Raw genomic sequence first — 14,193 nt, forward strand, 5'->3', positions numbered from 1 at the left:
ATCTCTCTTCCCATGCAACAGACAGATTTCTATAAGCTTGAAATTTAAATCAAGCTAAATACAAACACAAACTTCCAGAGGTTTTACCAGCAGAGATCATCCCACTGGAAAAGAATTCAGGCATACTGTCATTTACCTTGTATTTGCCTTTAATAATGCCTTCAAATAATCTTTCCTTGGTTCCATAAAAAGGCAAACAACCGCTTAGCAGGATAAAAAGGATCACACCACAACCCCAAACATCTACAGGCTTCCCATAAGGTTCTCTTTTTACCACTTCTGGGGCCATAAAATGAGGTGTTCCTACACGTCCTAAATGAAAACAAAAAGAAAATTGTGTCAAACAAGGAAATGAAGAATATCACTGCATTAAACTAAAACAGTTTTAATAAATGTTGGTCATGGATTAGTCTTTATTAATTGTATCCAGTCAGACAAATCAGTATTTTCCTTTTTGCTTTATTATACTTTTATAAACTGAGCAATGTTCTATTCTACCCTGCAGACTGTGAAATAAGACTAAGATTCTTCAGTGGAACATGCCATATAGAAGCAAAGTCATCAATTTGGACAATCTTTGAAACAGGAATTATTTATCCAGAGGGCAAGTACAAAGATATTGTAGAGCTCTAGCCTACACAGCTAACTTGAAAAAGCTGCCTCTCATTGGCAAGAGCATGGTTTGGGCTGATGCTGTGCTCAAACCTACACCAGTCTACCGAAACTGCCAAAAAAATGCAAACTGCCAGCTAATGTGCTGTTCATTTATTTGAAGCAGACAGTATCTTACTGCAGACAAAAAGATAATGTTAATTTGTTTTACAGGGTGCTTTCAGTAATGGTTCTGGGAAAGCACTGAGTTTGGATTGGTAATGAATATGCACCCACAGAAACAAAACATATTTAGTACCAACTGATTTTGAGTAGATAAACTGATTACAGCGACTTCATTCAAATTCCAAGCATCACATTAAGCCAAATAAAAGCAAGGAATATTTTACCTCTCCCTGTAAATGCTTCCCATTGTAAAGAGTTCTGTTTCTATTGCAAGAAATAAGCTTTGGATGCTCAAGTCACCACTGGCACTTACAGGGCAGTCTTTGGACCCCCTGGTTCCATCAAGTACCAACAGAAGAAAAAAACCCACAACTGTAGCAAACTGTCACCACTTGTACCACCTTGAAAAATTATTCTGGCTCCCTGACACTGCAGTGGACTTCAGAGGCTCCATTCAAGGCTCACAGCATCTCTCTGCTGGCTAGGAGAGTTTGAAGTGCAGCCTAGAGGATCCGAGGTGTTCGCAGAGCACGTGTTTAGTTCAGTCTTGTCTCGTACAGGGACTCTTGCTTGAGTGGCCTGTCCTGCCCAGCATTTGCATGGGAGTTAGCTAAGGCTCAGCACTGGTAACCAACACCTAGGAGAATATCTGCAGTAGCTTATTCAGTAAAGACCATCCTCAGTTTATCCCACCTAATGCTGGAATACCCCCTGGCCATGTTCTGTGAACTGGTCCCCACTCACTCCTTTTTCCATCTCAAGGATTGACAGAAGGATGGCAGCTTTTCCACCATCCCTTTCTTTAGGAGAAACAACACCATTGGCAAACTTCTGCACCTGGTTTCAAGCTCAACCTTTTCATTCCCAGTTTATGAGGCAATTCCTCTGCCAAGCAAATGTTAGGAAATCTGCCTGGGACAGAGCAATGTTACCTCATTACTAAGCTAGGTTGGCATCTTAAAAAATCCACATAGTCTAGGCTGACATAACAGCAAAGGGGCAGTTCCTTCCCAGGCTAGAAAAGAATTAACCAGCAAAATGCTGCAAGTCCAGCTCATCCCTCATATCACAAGGGGGAGGATGAAGGATATTTAGTCTGGATAAAGACAGAGATGGACATGGGGAAGGATGACTAATTCTTCTTGTTGGCTATACAGAATTTATACATGACAGATCTTTCAGCCTGATAAACCTCAAAGCTAAATCTTCAAGATCATATATATGAGTCAAAGAATTATCTCCTTAGATGACTCTGTTAAATGCCTGGTGATGGAGAAGGGAAGGAAAACACAAATTATATATATCCAGTATGCACAAGTTGCTGAGAACTTGGTTTTTTGTCTTTTTTTTTTTTTTTTTATAATGTGCCTATAAACATCTATCTATAAAGTTTTCCTCATTTTTTTTTTCCCCTCTATGATACCATCATTTGTGACAGAAAAAGTATCAGCATTTCCAACACTGTATCAGGCTATGCATGTACATAAGCAGCAACACCTGCCTGTTTAAACAGCATTTCTCTATCACTTAGACTGCTAACGTGATGTAAGTGGTGTATTTACCACAGTATGGAAACCTTTAGTACAAAAGAGATCATCAAAGACCACAGAGCAGCCTGACTTACCCAAGTCTTGTTTATCTCAGTTGTAACTTCCTGACATTTGGGTGCAGAGGAACCTCTTTGCAATTTTGGAGCAGGTGTAACCTTTCTTACATGTTGAAAAAAAATATTTGCAGTACTAAAGCTCATTTAATTTTTTAAACCAACATGAATGAAAAATCATGTATACTCTGAAAATTCTGCCTTCCCATCAGGCTTTATAATTGCTCTTATAAAACCTGGCAAGTCTAGAAAAAAGTGATTACTTAAAAGACAAGGGAGAAATCAGTAGAAGACAAGGTATCACAAGGACAAAGCAAACTCTTTAAGAGGCATTAAACTCCAGGGAGGTATACAGTTATCTGTATAAAGTAGCTAAGGGAACTGTGAATCCTCTGTATCAAATGAAATCCACTTTGATTTCATGTATATTCCCAATAACTATGTGTCACTCCTCTCAGCTTGGGAATTTCTGTGTGTTTTAAGCAGACAATTGCAGAGACGAACACGGTAAAAAAATGACTGTGCTGTGAGAACTATGCTTAAAGGTTTGGGTTTCAGCTTTGGGGTTTTTTTTGGTCAGTGCATTTAAATCTGCTGGACATTGAGTACAGTGAAGGCTGAAGACCTATAGAGCAGCTGATGTCCTTGTAAACAATTACTCATCCTATCTTTTCTCCTATGGTGTAACATATCATATTTAGCAGCCACACAAGCTACATAAGCAATCTGATAGCATGACTGGGTGTGGGAGTCAAGGTGCTGGCACTGGGGGGCTGCAGGGGAGAGGCTGGGGCTGTCCCATGCTGGACACACAGCTCCAAAGGACACACTGCAGGGCACAGCTGAGCTCAGCAGTCAAGATCATGGTGTGTAAGAAAGGGGAAAACATTGCCTAGCAGTGAGGAGTTCAGGAACAGACATTCCCCACCCTCCCTGCACCACTCTGGGCTGGGGGTAAGGGAATCACGAACAGGGGGGTGAAGCTGAGCCTGGGAAGAGGAGAGGAGGTGGTGTTTTTGTTCTTGTTTCCCACCACCCAAAATCTATTTGATACTTCAAGGTTCCTATTTTCTTCTTATCTGGTGACCCCACACCAGAATATGAGGCTGCGTGTTCACTTAGTACTCAAGTGCTCATACAAACTGACAAGTTAAAAATCACTGTCCCTTGCTGATCATCACACATTTTTTTTCTCCTCCCTTGGCAAGTTACAAGGTAGTTCTTCTAGCCCAGGTAGAAGAACTGGATCTTTGTTGTCCCAGCTCAAAACAAGAATACCATAAAAATCCACTTTAGCGAGCTGCTTGATGCTGAGCAGAAGGAATAGAGTGGTTTGGTAACAGGAACACAGTAAATGGCTGTTCAGGTCCCCAATGCACTGCTGCTATAAACTAGATGGAAAGTGGATGGTGCTTACCAGCAAGCTGAAAAATCAGTGCTACTAAACCTTAATGCTCACTTTCAGATTTAACATGCACTCCATAAATACAAAAGAAATGAGAAAGAAGACTAGGCTAACTTAATAAAATCCTGCCATTTACCACTGCTAGACTATAATTAGTGAAAATACTACAGAATGTTTTGATTTTGTAACCTTTATAGTGCTGACTACTAGAACCTGATACTTCAGACACAGATGGTGGTGGAAATCACAGTTTTATCTCCATGAAAAAACAAACTCAAACAAGCAGAAACTTAATGGGATAAAACTGAACTGTCCAGTTACACAGGATTAAAAAAAAAAAGTATACCTGTGTGTATGTATGTATTAGAAACTTCAAAAGGCTGAAGTCATTTGTGGGCCAGCTGTCACCTTTGTGACACCTAACCACTTTGCTGGGCTCGTCAAAGGAGGAAATGATGATTTAGAGGTTATTCTAAAAACTGACCCGAGCAAGGACAACTGAGCTGCACCTTTGAACTGCACCCAGCTCAGCAAAATGACCAAAGTGCACACATGAACTTACATAGACTGAGATTTTTCCTACACTACAACTATGAGACCTGTAAGGTGAATATCAGTAACAGGATAAATAAAACCTACAGACAGCAGAGTTGTCTGAAATCATGAATACTCACTGCTTTTTAGACTAAGTATCACCCCTGCTGAAAATAATCTAGCAGAAATTCACCTTCTAAACATGCCCAATGTAAAATTTGAAAATTCTTCTCAAGAGTTCAATTGTTTTAAAATATTTTAGGAGCTTTTGAATTTTCTTTGGTGTTATGGGAGAAGCTTTGCATCTTTCTGGAGTCATGGTGAGAAAGAACAGTAAACAAAGGCACTTTTCTCTGTAACAGATAACTTCTGCCTTCCACAAGTCTTTTATTCTTCAGGATATAAGAACACTAATGGAGATATTCCAAGGATTGCCCATGGAAAAAATGACATTTAAATTAAATATATACTGCATGCATGCATACACACAGGTTTTTCAGTTGTATATACATCTGACAGGAAAGACTGGAATCAATTTTGTGTCTCTGTGCTTCTAGGTTCTTCTTGTCTGTTCTAGAGTAGCATCAACTGAAAATCACCACTACATAAAGACTCAACGGTGGTATGTGTGTAGTCAGTGTGACATTTGCCACCATCCACACAAATACCTACAGCAAAGTGTTTGCTGACTGGGGGAGCACTCAATGCCTGGACAGGTACAGGCATTAGTAACGTTATTGCTAGGGGGAAACATTCCTATCAGACAGTTTGGAGGCATTTTGTTTGCCTGTAAATTTCCCAAATTGCTAATTTTGCTGATTTTTTTTCCCTGTGGATAAACAGAGAGCTTCAGTCTTCAGGTGCTGTCAATCTGATATCATTTACAAGCACTAAAGATAAATTTTGACTTACCTTTGATAATTTAGTTTCTATGACTCTTTCCATATTATTCCAGACAATAGGGCTATGCTTTCCACAAGAAGAAGAGTATATACAGAGACCCAATCAGATTTTGTCATCCCTAAGGCAGGGGATTGATGACCAAGATATCAGAAGGAGAGTCTTTCAACAGCAGTAGTATCTGAACGATGTATAAGGAAACAACTGGAACAAATAATTTTTAGGAAAAAAAAAGTGAGGTACTAATAAACATCACCATCTGACCTCTCACAATAGTGTAATAAGAAATAGGCTCACAAATCAAGGAATTCCTAAAAGAGTGGGATGTCCAGAATAATGTGGAAGGAATCAAAGAATCACACACAACAGATCAGGGAGGTCAATACTTTATTACTCTTAATTCCTTTCCACATTACTCCAGACAATAGAGATGTTTAAAGCAGGTGTACAGAGAAGATGAATAGATTAAAAAAAAGCAGGGGGGAAAAAAAAAAGGCAAAAAAGGGCAATTCAGCTTCAGCACAGAAGATTGTCTGAAGGAAATGTGGTTAAAAGATGCATCAGCAGACAACTGGACAGCTGGATATTAATGTCCAGAAAATGAACAAAGAAAAGCTCATGTTAAATAGACAAATAATAACTGATTCAGTGGCTTTTCCAGCCACGAAACTATGATAGAGGAAGCAAACCTAAGTGACTTTTTAACACATTAACCTACTGTAAGCACTTTCAAATCAGCCTAGGTGTGAAGTGCAGTTTCTGAGAGACAGTAAACCACAGTTGTATCTTTTAAACAAAACAAAGTCCCCTTCCAGGGGCTTACATTTTGTTATTTTTCAGGGGAAAAAAAAGTGAAATACTGCTCTGTTTTGCAGAGGAAAACCACTACCATTTAAGAGAAAGAAGAATACTAGTGTAGGACCTCAGTTTTAGGAAAGTTTACCTCTCCTTGGAAAACAAGTGAAAGCTTTACAATACCAGTCAGACTCTGATGATGAAAAGGAAAAAAGGGCTATGCGTGTAAAAACTCTCCAACATTTAAAGAAAAAAAGTTGGTTTTTTTTTTTAAACTGAGGCTTATAAAACCACTAAGAAGATATAGGCTGGTGAAACACTGAACAGGTTGCCCAGAGAGGTGGCAGATGCCTGATCCCTGGAAACATTCTAGGCCAGGCTGGACAGGGCTCTGAGCATTCTGATCTAGTGGAAGATGTCTCTGCTCAGCACAGGGAGTTGAACCAGATGACTTTTAAAGGGCCCTTCCAACCCAAACCATTCTGTGATTTCATGATGATTTTTACATTGATGAGAACAAAACAAAAATAAGGAATTTAAAAGATTTTTCCCCTCCTTCCCCCTCCGTTCCATAGACTTGTTTAGAGGGAAATTTATGGTAATGCCTTACTTTGCTACTTAAAAGACCACCTGATGAAGAACTGAGGGTACCTGATATTTATATGCTGTACTTCTAATAAGAACACAAAAGATGTTTACCAGTAAGATGATAATTTCTGTTAGGATACTACAGGATTTTTAAGCAACTTAGAGGAGCTAACTATTAATACATAAAAGTTAGTACTGGACTGGATTAGAGGTATGGTACCTGTGACATTTTGCTGCTAAAGAAAGTGAAAGTCAGTTAACTATCCACAGACAAGACTTGACAGCTAATAGAGAACCTCATACCACTTAGGTCTATACAATTATCTTGTTTTGCACTAGTTGAAACTTGGAGAAATTAAGGAGATTAAGTGGAAGAAATAGCACTTGTGGACTCAATGGCTTTTGGCCCTTCAGAATTTTACACCATGTACTAGATAAAAATCCCAAGATTTAGTATCTAAAATATTTGATATTAGATAAATCTGATGTCACACTTATTGAAGAAAATACTGTGACAATTCATACCACATTCTGCAAGAAAAATTGTACAAAGAAGAAGACAGAGATCATAATGTGAGACTGCTCTGTTAAATCACTGACTTCCCAGAGGTTCCACTTCTCCTGGTGCATCATAACCATGCAAACACAGACTGTTCCCTGCCTATGTGCTGCTCCATAGGAGAGTTCACTTGTCATAATCTTTTCTTTTTTTAAATAGAATCACTGAATCAATGGGGTTGGAAAAGACCTCCAAGATCATCAAGTCCAACCCTCCAGTGGTCACTAGACCATGGCACTAAGTGCCACATCCAGTCTCAGCTTGAAAACCTCCAGGGATGGGGAATCCACCACCTCCCTGGGCAGCACATTCCAATGTCTGATCACTCTCTCTGGAAAAAATCTCTTCCTAATAGCCAACCTAACCCTCCCCTGGCAGAGCTTGAGTCTGTGCCCTCTTGTCCTGCTGCTGGTTGCCTGGGAGAAGAGACCAACCCCCACCTGACTCCAACCTCCTGTCAGGGAGTTGCAGAGGGTGATAAGGTCTCCCCTGAGCCTCCTCTTCTCCAATCTTTAAGTACTGTGGATACTACCAGAATTCCAACTTAAAAATACCTACTTCAATGTTTCCAATGAATACACTTAGCACAATTTTCCATTTCTAATCATAAGAACTGCAGGAAGAGACCTTCAGAGACTGATTGCTCATGAAAACAATTTTCTGTAACTCTGATGATGATATATACTTCTTATCTATTGCGTTGCAGCTTATGGGCAAATGCAGAGGAACAAAGAGTATTTCCTTACACTTTTCCTTCTGGTATTATGAAAATTAGTTATGGCTATGTCCTTTTTTTTGGTACTTACTTATAATAACTAAACTTTCATAAAAAGAAACTCAACTGGGTTGTTAGCTGATAAAATGCAGTCATGCTCCTAAAAATAGACATTTTCATTAATGACATCTAGTATGATGTCATAGATTGGTAGCATAAGCTCCCTTACACTTCTGTTAAATAGTTGTCTAACTGCCCAAAAGAACATCCTTCTAAACAACACAAGTCTACCTTTGGACTTACATTGAAAGACTGGGATTCATCTACCTTTAATACCTGAGACTTAGTTTAACTGTACTGCAAAAATCCTTCTCCTCAACCCCAACAATTTAAGCACACTGGAAAAAAGATGACTTTTTTTAAAGTTAAAAAGAGTTTGCAGTCCCAAACAGAGCAGAAGCTGTGCCCTAGAAGGCTTGGAGGGAGAAAATTCTCCTCCTCCTGGCACAGCTGTGTCAATGTAAAAAGGTAATCAAAATGGCACAAATGTAGCACAGAGGGTTTTAGGTCAGGCAAAGAACCTCAATGCCCTGATAGCTTTTATTTAATAGAGGGTTTCTTTTTTGATGTGCTAACCACCAAATACAGGAATTGCCATGCAAAAAGGGAAATAATTGACCATGTTAAGCCGAATCAATGTTTTTCACTAAAAATCAGAAAAGCAATGTGAAAGTCACCAGTTTGGCTATGATATTGCTCAAACTTCTCTATGGGGAGTTTCTATTTCATTTATGAAACCATTGAGAAGTAAGTAGTGTGTGTAGTTCATTGTTATTATTCTGCCAAAACTTCACCATGAGGCATATGGATCACATAGGTAAACAATGTGTAGATAAACATTGTTTTATAAGAAGCTCAGAGCCCAGTTCAAACAGACAGTATCGTTAACTTTCATATAACACAGATGGATAATATTGTAAAATGGGAAATAAAATCTTGCCAATTCTGTGTAGGACACTGTCTAGTAATATGCCTTCAGGTAGAATTCTGGCAGGGAAAAGAATTGCCAAATAACAGATGCAGTTTGTGATGTAAAGACTGGAATGGAAAACGAGAAGAAAGAGAGGAGTTTGTTAAGCAGAACTGACACCTTCCATGGTATATCAATCAAGAGGAATTACTCTGTATATCCCTGAGTGCGAGTGAAATTTGAAGCTGAAAGTAACAAGGGCTAAGGAAGAGGCTGCAAATTGGAAATGACAGTTGATAGGGAAGTAAAAAACCTATATGAAGGCAGATTGATATGGCAGAGGTTGAGATGGAAGAGGCAAAATATACATAGAAATATCATAGTGATGAGGTTTGGGAAGATTCTGTTAGTACTGCAAACAGAACCACCAGCACTGATAACTGCAAGCAGGTTGAGGACTCCTGTCCTCACAGTGAGTGGGATGGCAGAACAGTGAAAGGTAACAGGAGAGGAAGGTCATGACAAACTGTAGGAAAAAAGCAGTAATTTTTTTTAAAAGTTGAACTCGAGATTTCTTGTGAGACAACTAGCAGTCTGAAAGAAACTACACAGTATCTGACTCCCTCCAGAAGGGTAGCTGAAACAGAAGATATGGATAAAGTTGCTCAGTGAGAACATAAAGAAGAAAATTGAGAGAATCATAAACAGCAGTGGCTGAGGTACAGATTACTTGAGTAACACAAGAAAAGTAAAGAAAGGAGTGACCTTTTCATTAAAGAAACAACAGTAGCTTAACTGAATGGATATTTTCTTTGAAAAGATGTCTCTAGGTAAAAAAACACTTGGATATTCCCATCAGTAGCTGAAAGGGAATGGAATCTGTTGGTATGTTTATACTGGACTTGACTGTTATTTTGAAAAGCATATAAAGCCAAATTGATACAGACCTTTGAGTAATTAGATTAGGGAATCTGAGTTTTTGAAGAAACATGGTACTGAGAGGAAGTTGCTCATTTAGAAGAAAAAAATATTAAGACTAACAAAATTTTTTGTTGTGGTCTCCTACTCTGGCAATGAAAGCATCAGAAAATTGATTGGGTCTTCATCTGTGCAGGCTGATTAAAGCATAACCCTATTGTCTGGAACAATATGGAAGGCAGCTAGAGGAAATAAAATCCACAGAAAACAAAACACAGTCAAAAATATACATACGTATCAAGATCTTGATGTCTTATGCAGCAGTAACAATGAAATATTCAAACACAGAAAAGAGTCACATGAAAACCTGCAAGATTTTGCTATTAAACAGCACAGCATTCTGACAGGAGTTGCCTATGGAACATAGGGGAGCACTGATGATGCTGCACTAAGTCCTTACTCAGCTGCTCTGACAGACATTTCAACCTTGACAGCATTTTTATTTGCTTTGCTTTATCAAGCATGAAAGAATTAAGCCCAAGATTGTTTTAAAGTGGAAAATCCTTTGCTCTTTTTCCAGTTTTATATTGATAAACCCAGTGTAAACTCCTGTTGAGTAACATTTAGAGGGATTCAGTCCTCAGTATATGAATGCACAATGTTACATTCTATTAGCAATTTAGCTAAACTGTGTGTGTGCATAACATTAACAAAGGCTTTGGTCAAAGATTATTTCTGAGCTCTTGTTCTGCAGGCTGTGTCAGAAGAACAGAACTCTGCAGTACAACATGCATTACACTACATAACTTGGAAGGAAAATTTCTTACCTCCAGCAACTAGCCCAGACTCTCCTAACTGAATTGCTACCCCGAAGCCACCAAGCTTCACTGGGGCTGAATTCTCTTTTGAGGCAAGCAGTACACAGTGTGGCTGAAAAGACAAAAATCCAGACAGATTATTATATTGTCTGAGAAACACAATCTGTATTTTAGAATTTATTCTCATAAATTTGCAAACAGAAGCTAGAATTATTATTTTTCTTTTTTTAGAAAACAATTTCTTAATTTCAGATTTATTTATTTTTTTTCCTGGCATGGACTCCTCTTTCTTCATTGGTTTCCATTCTATTGTCCCAGGCACAGCAAAATCTTTTCAGGATTTACCAATAGTCACAAGGAACACAAAGTGAAATCATGATAAAATAGGTATGAATACTCACACTTCTAATTTCTTACCTGGTATTACTTTTTGTTTCTACCTTTCACTCTTAATCCTTACACTATTTCAATTCTCCAGCAGAAATATCCTGTCTATGCCTATACATTTTGTGGGATCTTATCCTTCACAGAGAGAACACGAAACACTATTTTGAGCCTTAATCACTGATCACTTCTCTACTGCAGGAAAGAAAAGGAACATTTCTGGGATGTTTCTAACAAATATTGCAGAGAAGGATATTGTTTAGCTTTCTAAACTGGATTCCAGGCACAGTCATCCATACCTTTGATTTTCCAGTCATTTCACTGATAAGAGTGAAGCACAATGTATAAAAATGAAACAGTATTATCCAACAAACTGGATGGATACTGACTGGGGCAGGAGGAAGCAACATATAGACAAAATCTATTAGAACACAATTTGGTATTTAATACATATGCCCTAACTATTGCATTTAATATAGAACAAATTGTGGCGTTTGCTCAAAGTTTCCCTTTTAGATACCATATTAGTTAAAAAGGACAACAAGGTTGTGCAGTGCTTCTTGAGAGCACATTACTGCTTAAGCACAAAACTAGGACTCAAAATAGTGCACAGGAGCTACAGGAAGCTCAGTGTGACTACCTGTAAACTCATCATCCATAACCACATGTGTCTTCTTTTAAATAGTTTCAATTGTATAGGAGCAAACACCTTCAAGACAAGGTCCATGAGAGGATCATTAAATTCAGGCCTCCTTATACCAGATCTTCAAGAATCCACTTTTAAATTTCCAATCTATAAATGCAATTTTCAATTCCTTCCACCTTATTTAAAACAATATTACCAGGTGGTATAATTGCTGCATATTGTATTTCACTTCTGCCTTATTGAAATGGTTAAGCTGCACATTTTGGGCACTTTCGCATTCTCTCATCGCTGTCATTTTGAGTGAAAAAGATCAACCTCAAAGTTCTAACCTCAGGCAAGGAGGAAGGTGTATAGGAGAACAACAGCAACATAAGGAAAAGGTACCATTTCACTGTGGTGTTGGTCTATCTTTACCCTACACTTGAAAAAGTGACATTACTTTCATGACATATTAAAATGAGGACAGGCTGTACCCACATCATTGTCATCCAAAAAGGAAGCCACTGCCACTGCTCACCAGAAACAAAATTTCTGAGAAAAAGAAATTAAATCTCCAATTCAGAGCGAAACTCTGAGAAACTTTTATCATAGAACCTCTCCCAGCGCAAATAAACTGCGTTTTCAGAGTTTTGCTATTTAAAAATGTCTTTTAAAAAAAACAACCAGTTGCAACACTGGTTAAACTTCCCCTTGTTGCCAGTTGCACTGCGTCAGCTGATGCTGATCACTTTCATAGAGAAGCTGCAGCTCCAGCTTTCTAATAAGAGGACCTGCATGTTACTCCTCCCTCTCTTCACCAGCAGTTTTGAAAATCAGCAGAAGTTCTTAGCACATAAATGGTAAGTGACTTCTTTTATACTTCAGCTGGAGCAACCCAAATTTCTATTAAAATTTCTTTTAACTGTTAAGGTACTACTGACCTCCAAATTTCTATTAACATTTCTTTTAACTGCTAAGGTACTACTGACCTTCAAACCCTTTCTTAACGATACCTAGGTTTAATCATGCCTGTGCTTGCTCATAGGTGACAGACTTACAATAGTGCAAAGTTATGTTTCTAATGCATCTGCAGTGTAATTGCTGTTTTTCCCTCTCTCATTGATCTAAACTTGTCACTGCTAATGAAAGTCATGATGTCAAGTGTTTTTCTAGGAAAGCAACATAAACAACAAATCATAACAGGAGAGGTTTTCAAGAATTATTTGAAACCATCATGTGTTTTAATCAGCCTTTTGAAGTTATTTTTTACCTTGACAATATGAAATGGCAAATATGAAAACAGCTATTTTTGAAACTGCTTTCATCCTGTGCGAGTTCAATACAATTTTAACATACGTACACAGGATGTTAATATTTTAGACTGTCCCCTCAATAGTTCAGATTATGAATGTACATTAGGTCTTACTCAGACTGTTGTTACCTGAAGTGTTGCAATTTTCACTGCTGTAGCTATATCACACATTGAAATGCAAATTTGCATTTCTAAGACCTAGCAAGCAAATTAAAACCTATTTTAAGCTTATGTACACCACAGTCTTTTGTTTTTGCTTTTTTTACTTGTCACAGTTATTGGACAACTAAACTTAAGAGTACCAAAACCAATTCTGATATTTTTATGAGATTAGGGAAAAAAAATCTTTCCCCTTTAGATAAACTTTTTAATGGAATCTTCCATTGCTATGACAAACAAGGTTAAGATAAAAGTGAGACACTGTTAGTGTGTTCGGTTCTGTTAGATTCTTAGTCTGATTCTGTTCTCCTAACCACACGTCTTTAGTTTTCCTTCTTTGGTCAGAGTTGACTCTTATCTTCCAGATTGTACCTTCCTGGTGAACAAATAAGCTTTGTGCAATTAAAAACTTTGAAATGAAAACGAGGAGGATGTGAAAACAATCTGTTACTGCATTAATGCGGTTTCCAGCTAATATTCATTTATTTGGGTAATATTGATTTGGGAATGGCCAAGCAAAGAAAAAAACATTTAAATTTATATGAAGATATCAATCATTAAAGAGAAGGTACTTTAATAGTGCTGACTCAGAGTGTTACTTCTAACAGATTAGGTGGCCAAATAAGTATGAATTGACAATTGCTATTCAAATTGAAAACTAGTGACTTGCATGTGAGAACTCATGGTAATTACACTAATACCAATGAGTTTAGACTTGCTTTAATTTATTTCTGTGTACTTTGTATCAACACCGAGAATACTTCACTTAGCTATGCTCACCCGTACTTGCATCTTAATTAAAAACCTTCTGTGTTAGAAAGATTAATCCTAACACTGAATGTAAAAAAATTATTTGCACTACGAGATGAAACAAAAACCTAAATTTCTTAAGTTTGCAGCAACGTGTAATAGTTGACTTTTCAAACAAAACAAGACAGTAATAAAGATGTAATTACAAAACTAGTTATCTGTGTGAGTACTCTGTACCATTTGTTCTTGCCTGCAGATTATTCTAGACTTACACTGTACATAATCTGGCTCAAAGTCCTTTTTCTACTCAGCTGCAGAAAGACTTTGGCACATTTACGTTTTTTTATAGTTACTGCCCTTTATGTCACATAAGACTGTATG

General features: G+C 37.8%; 1 protein-coding gene across 3 annotated transcripts in view; it reads right to left on the bottom strand.

Moving 5' to 3' along the window:
- Positions 1-14,193, bottom strand: part of CASK (calcium/calmodulin-dependent serine protein kinase (MAGUK family)) — a 127,292-nt gene that overhangs the window by 65,135 nt on the left and 47,964 nt on the right. For all 3 annotated transcript variants that reach the window (XM_009071674.1, XM_009071672.1, XM_009071671.1), the window contains 2 exons: positions 10,592-10,694; positions 137-312 (listed from right to left, as the gene is read on the bottom strand). In XM_009071674.1, the coding sequence (XP_009069922.1) occupies positions 137-312; positions 10,592-10,694 (279 nt within the window). The remainder of the gene's footprint in view (positions 1-136; positions 313-10,591; positions 10,695-14,193) is intronic.

The sequence above is a fragment of the Acanthisitta chloris genome, unplaced genomic scaffold (assembly GCF_000695815.1).
Source record: "Acanthisitta chloris isolate BGI_N310 unplaced genomic scaffold, ASM69581v1 scaffold4333, whole genome shotgun sequence".
Lineage (NCBI taxonomy): Eukaryota > Metazoa > Chordata > Aves > Passeriformes > Acanthisittidae > Acanthisitta > Acanthisitta chloris.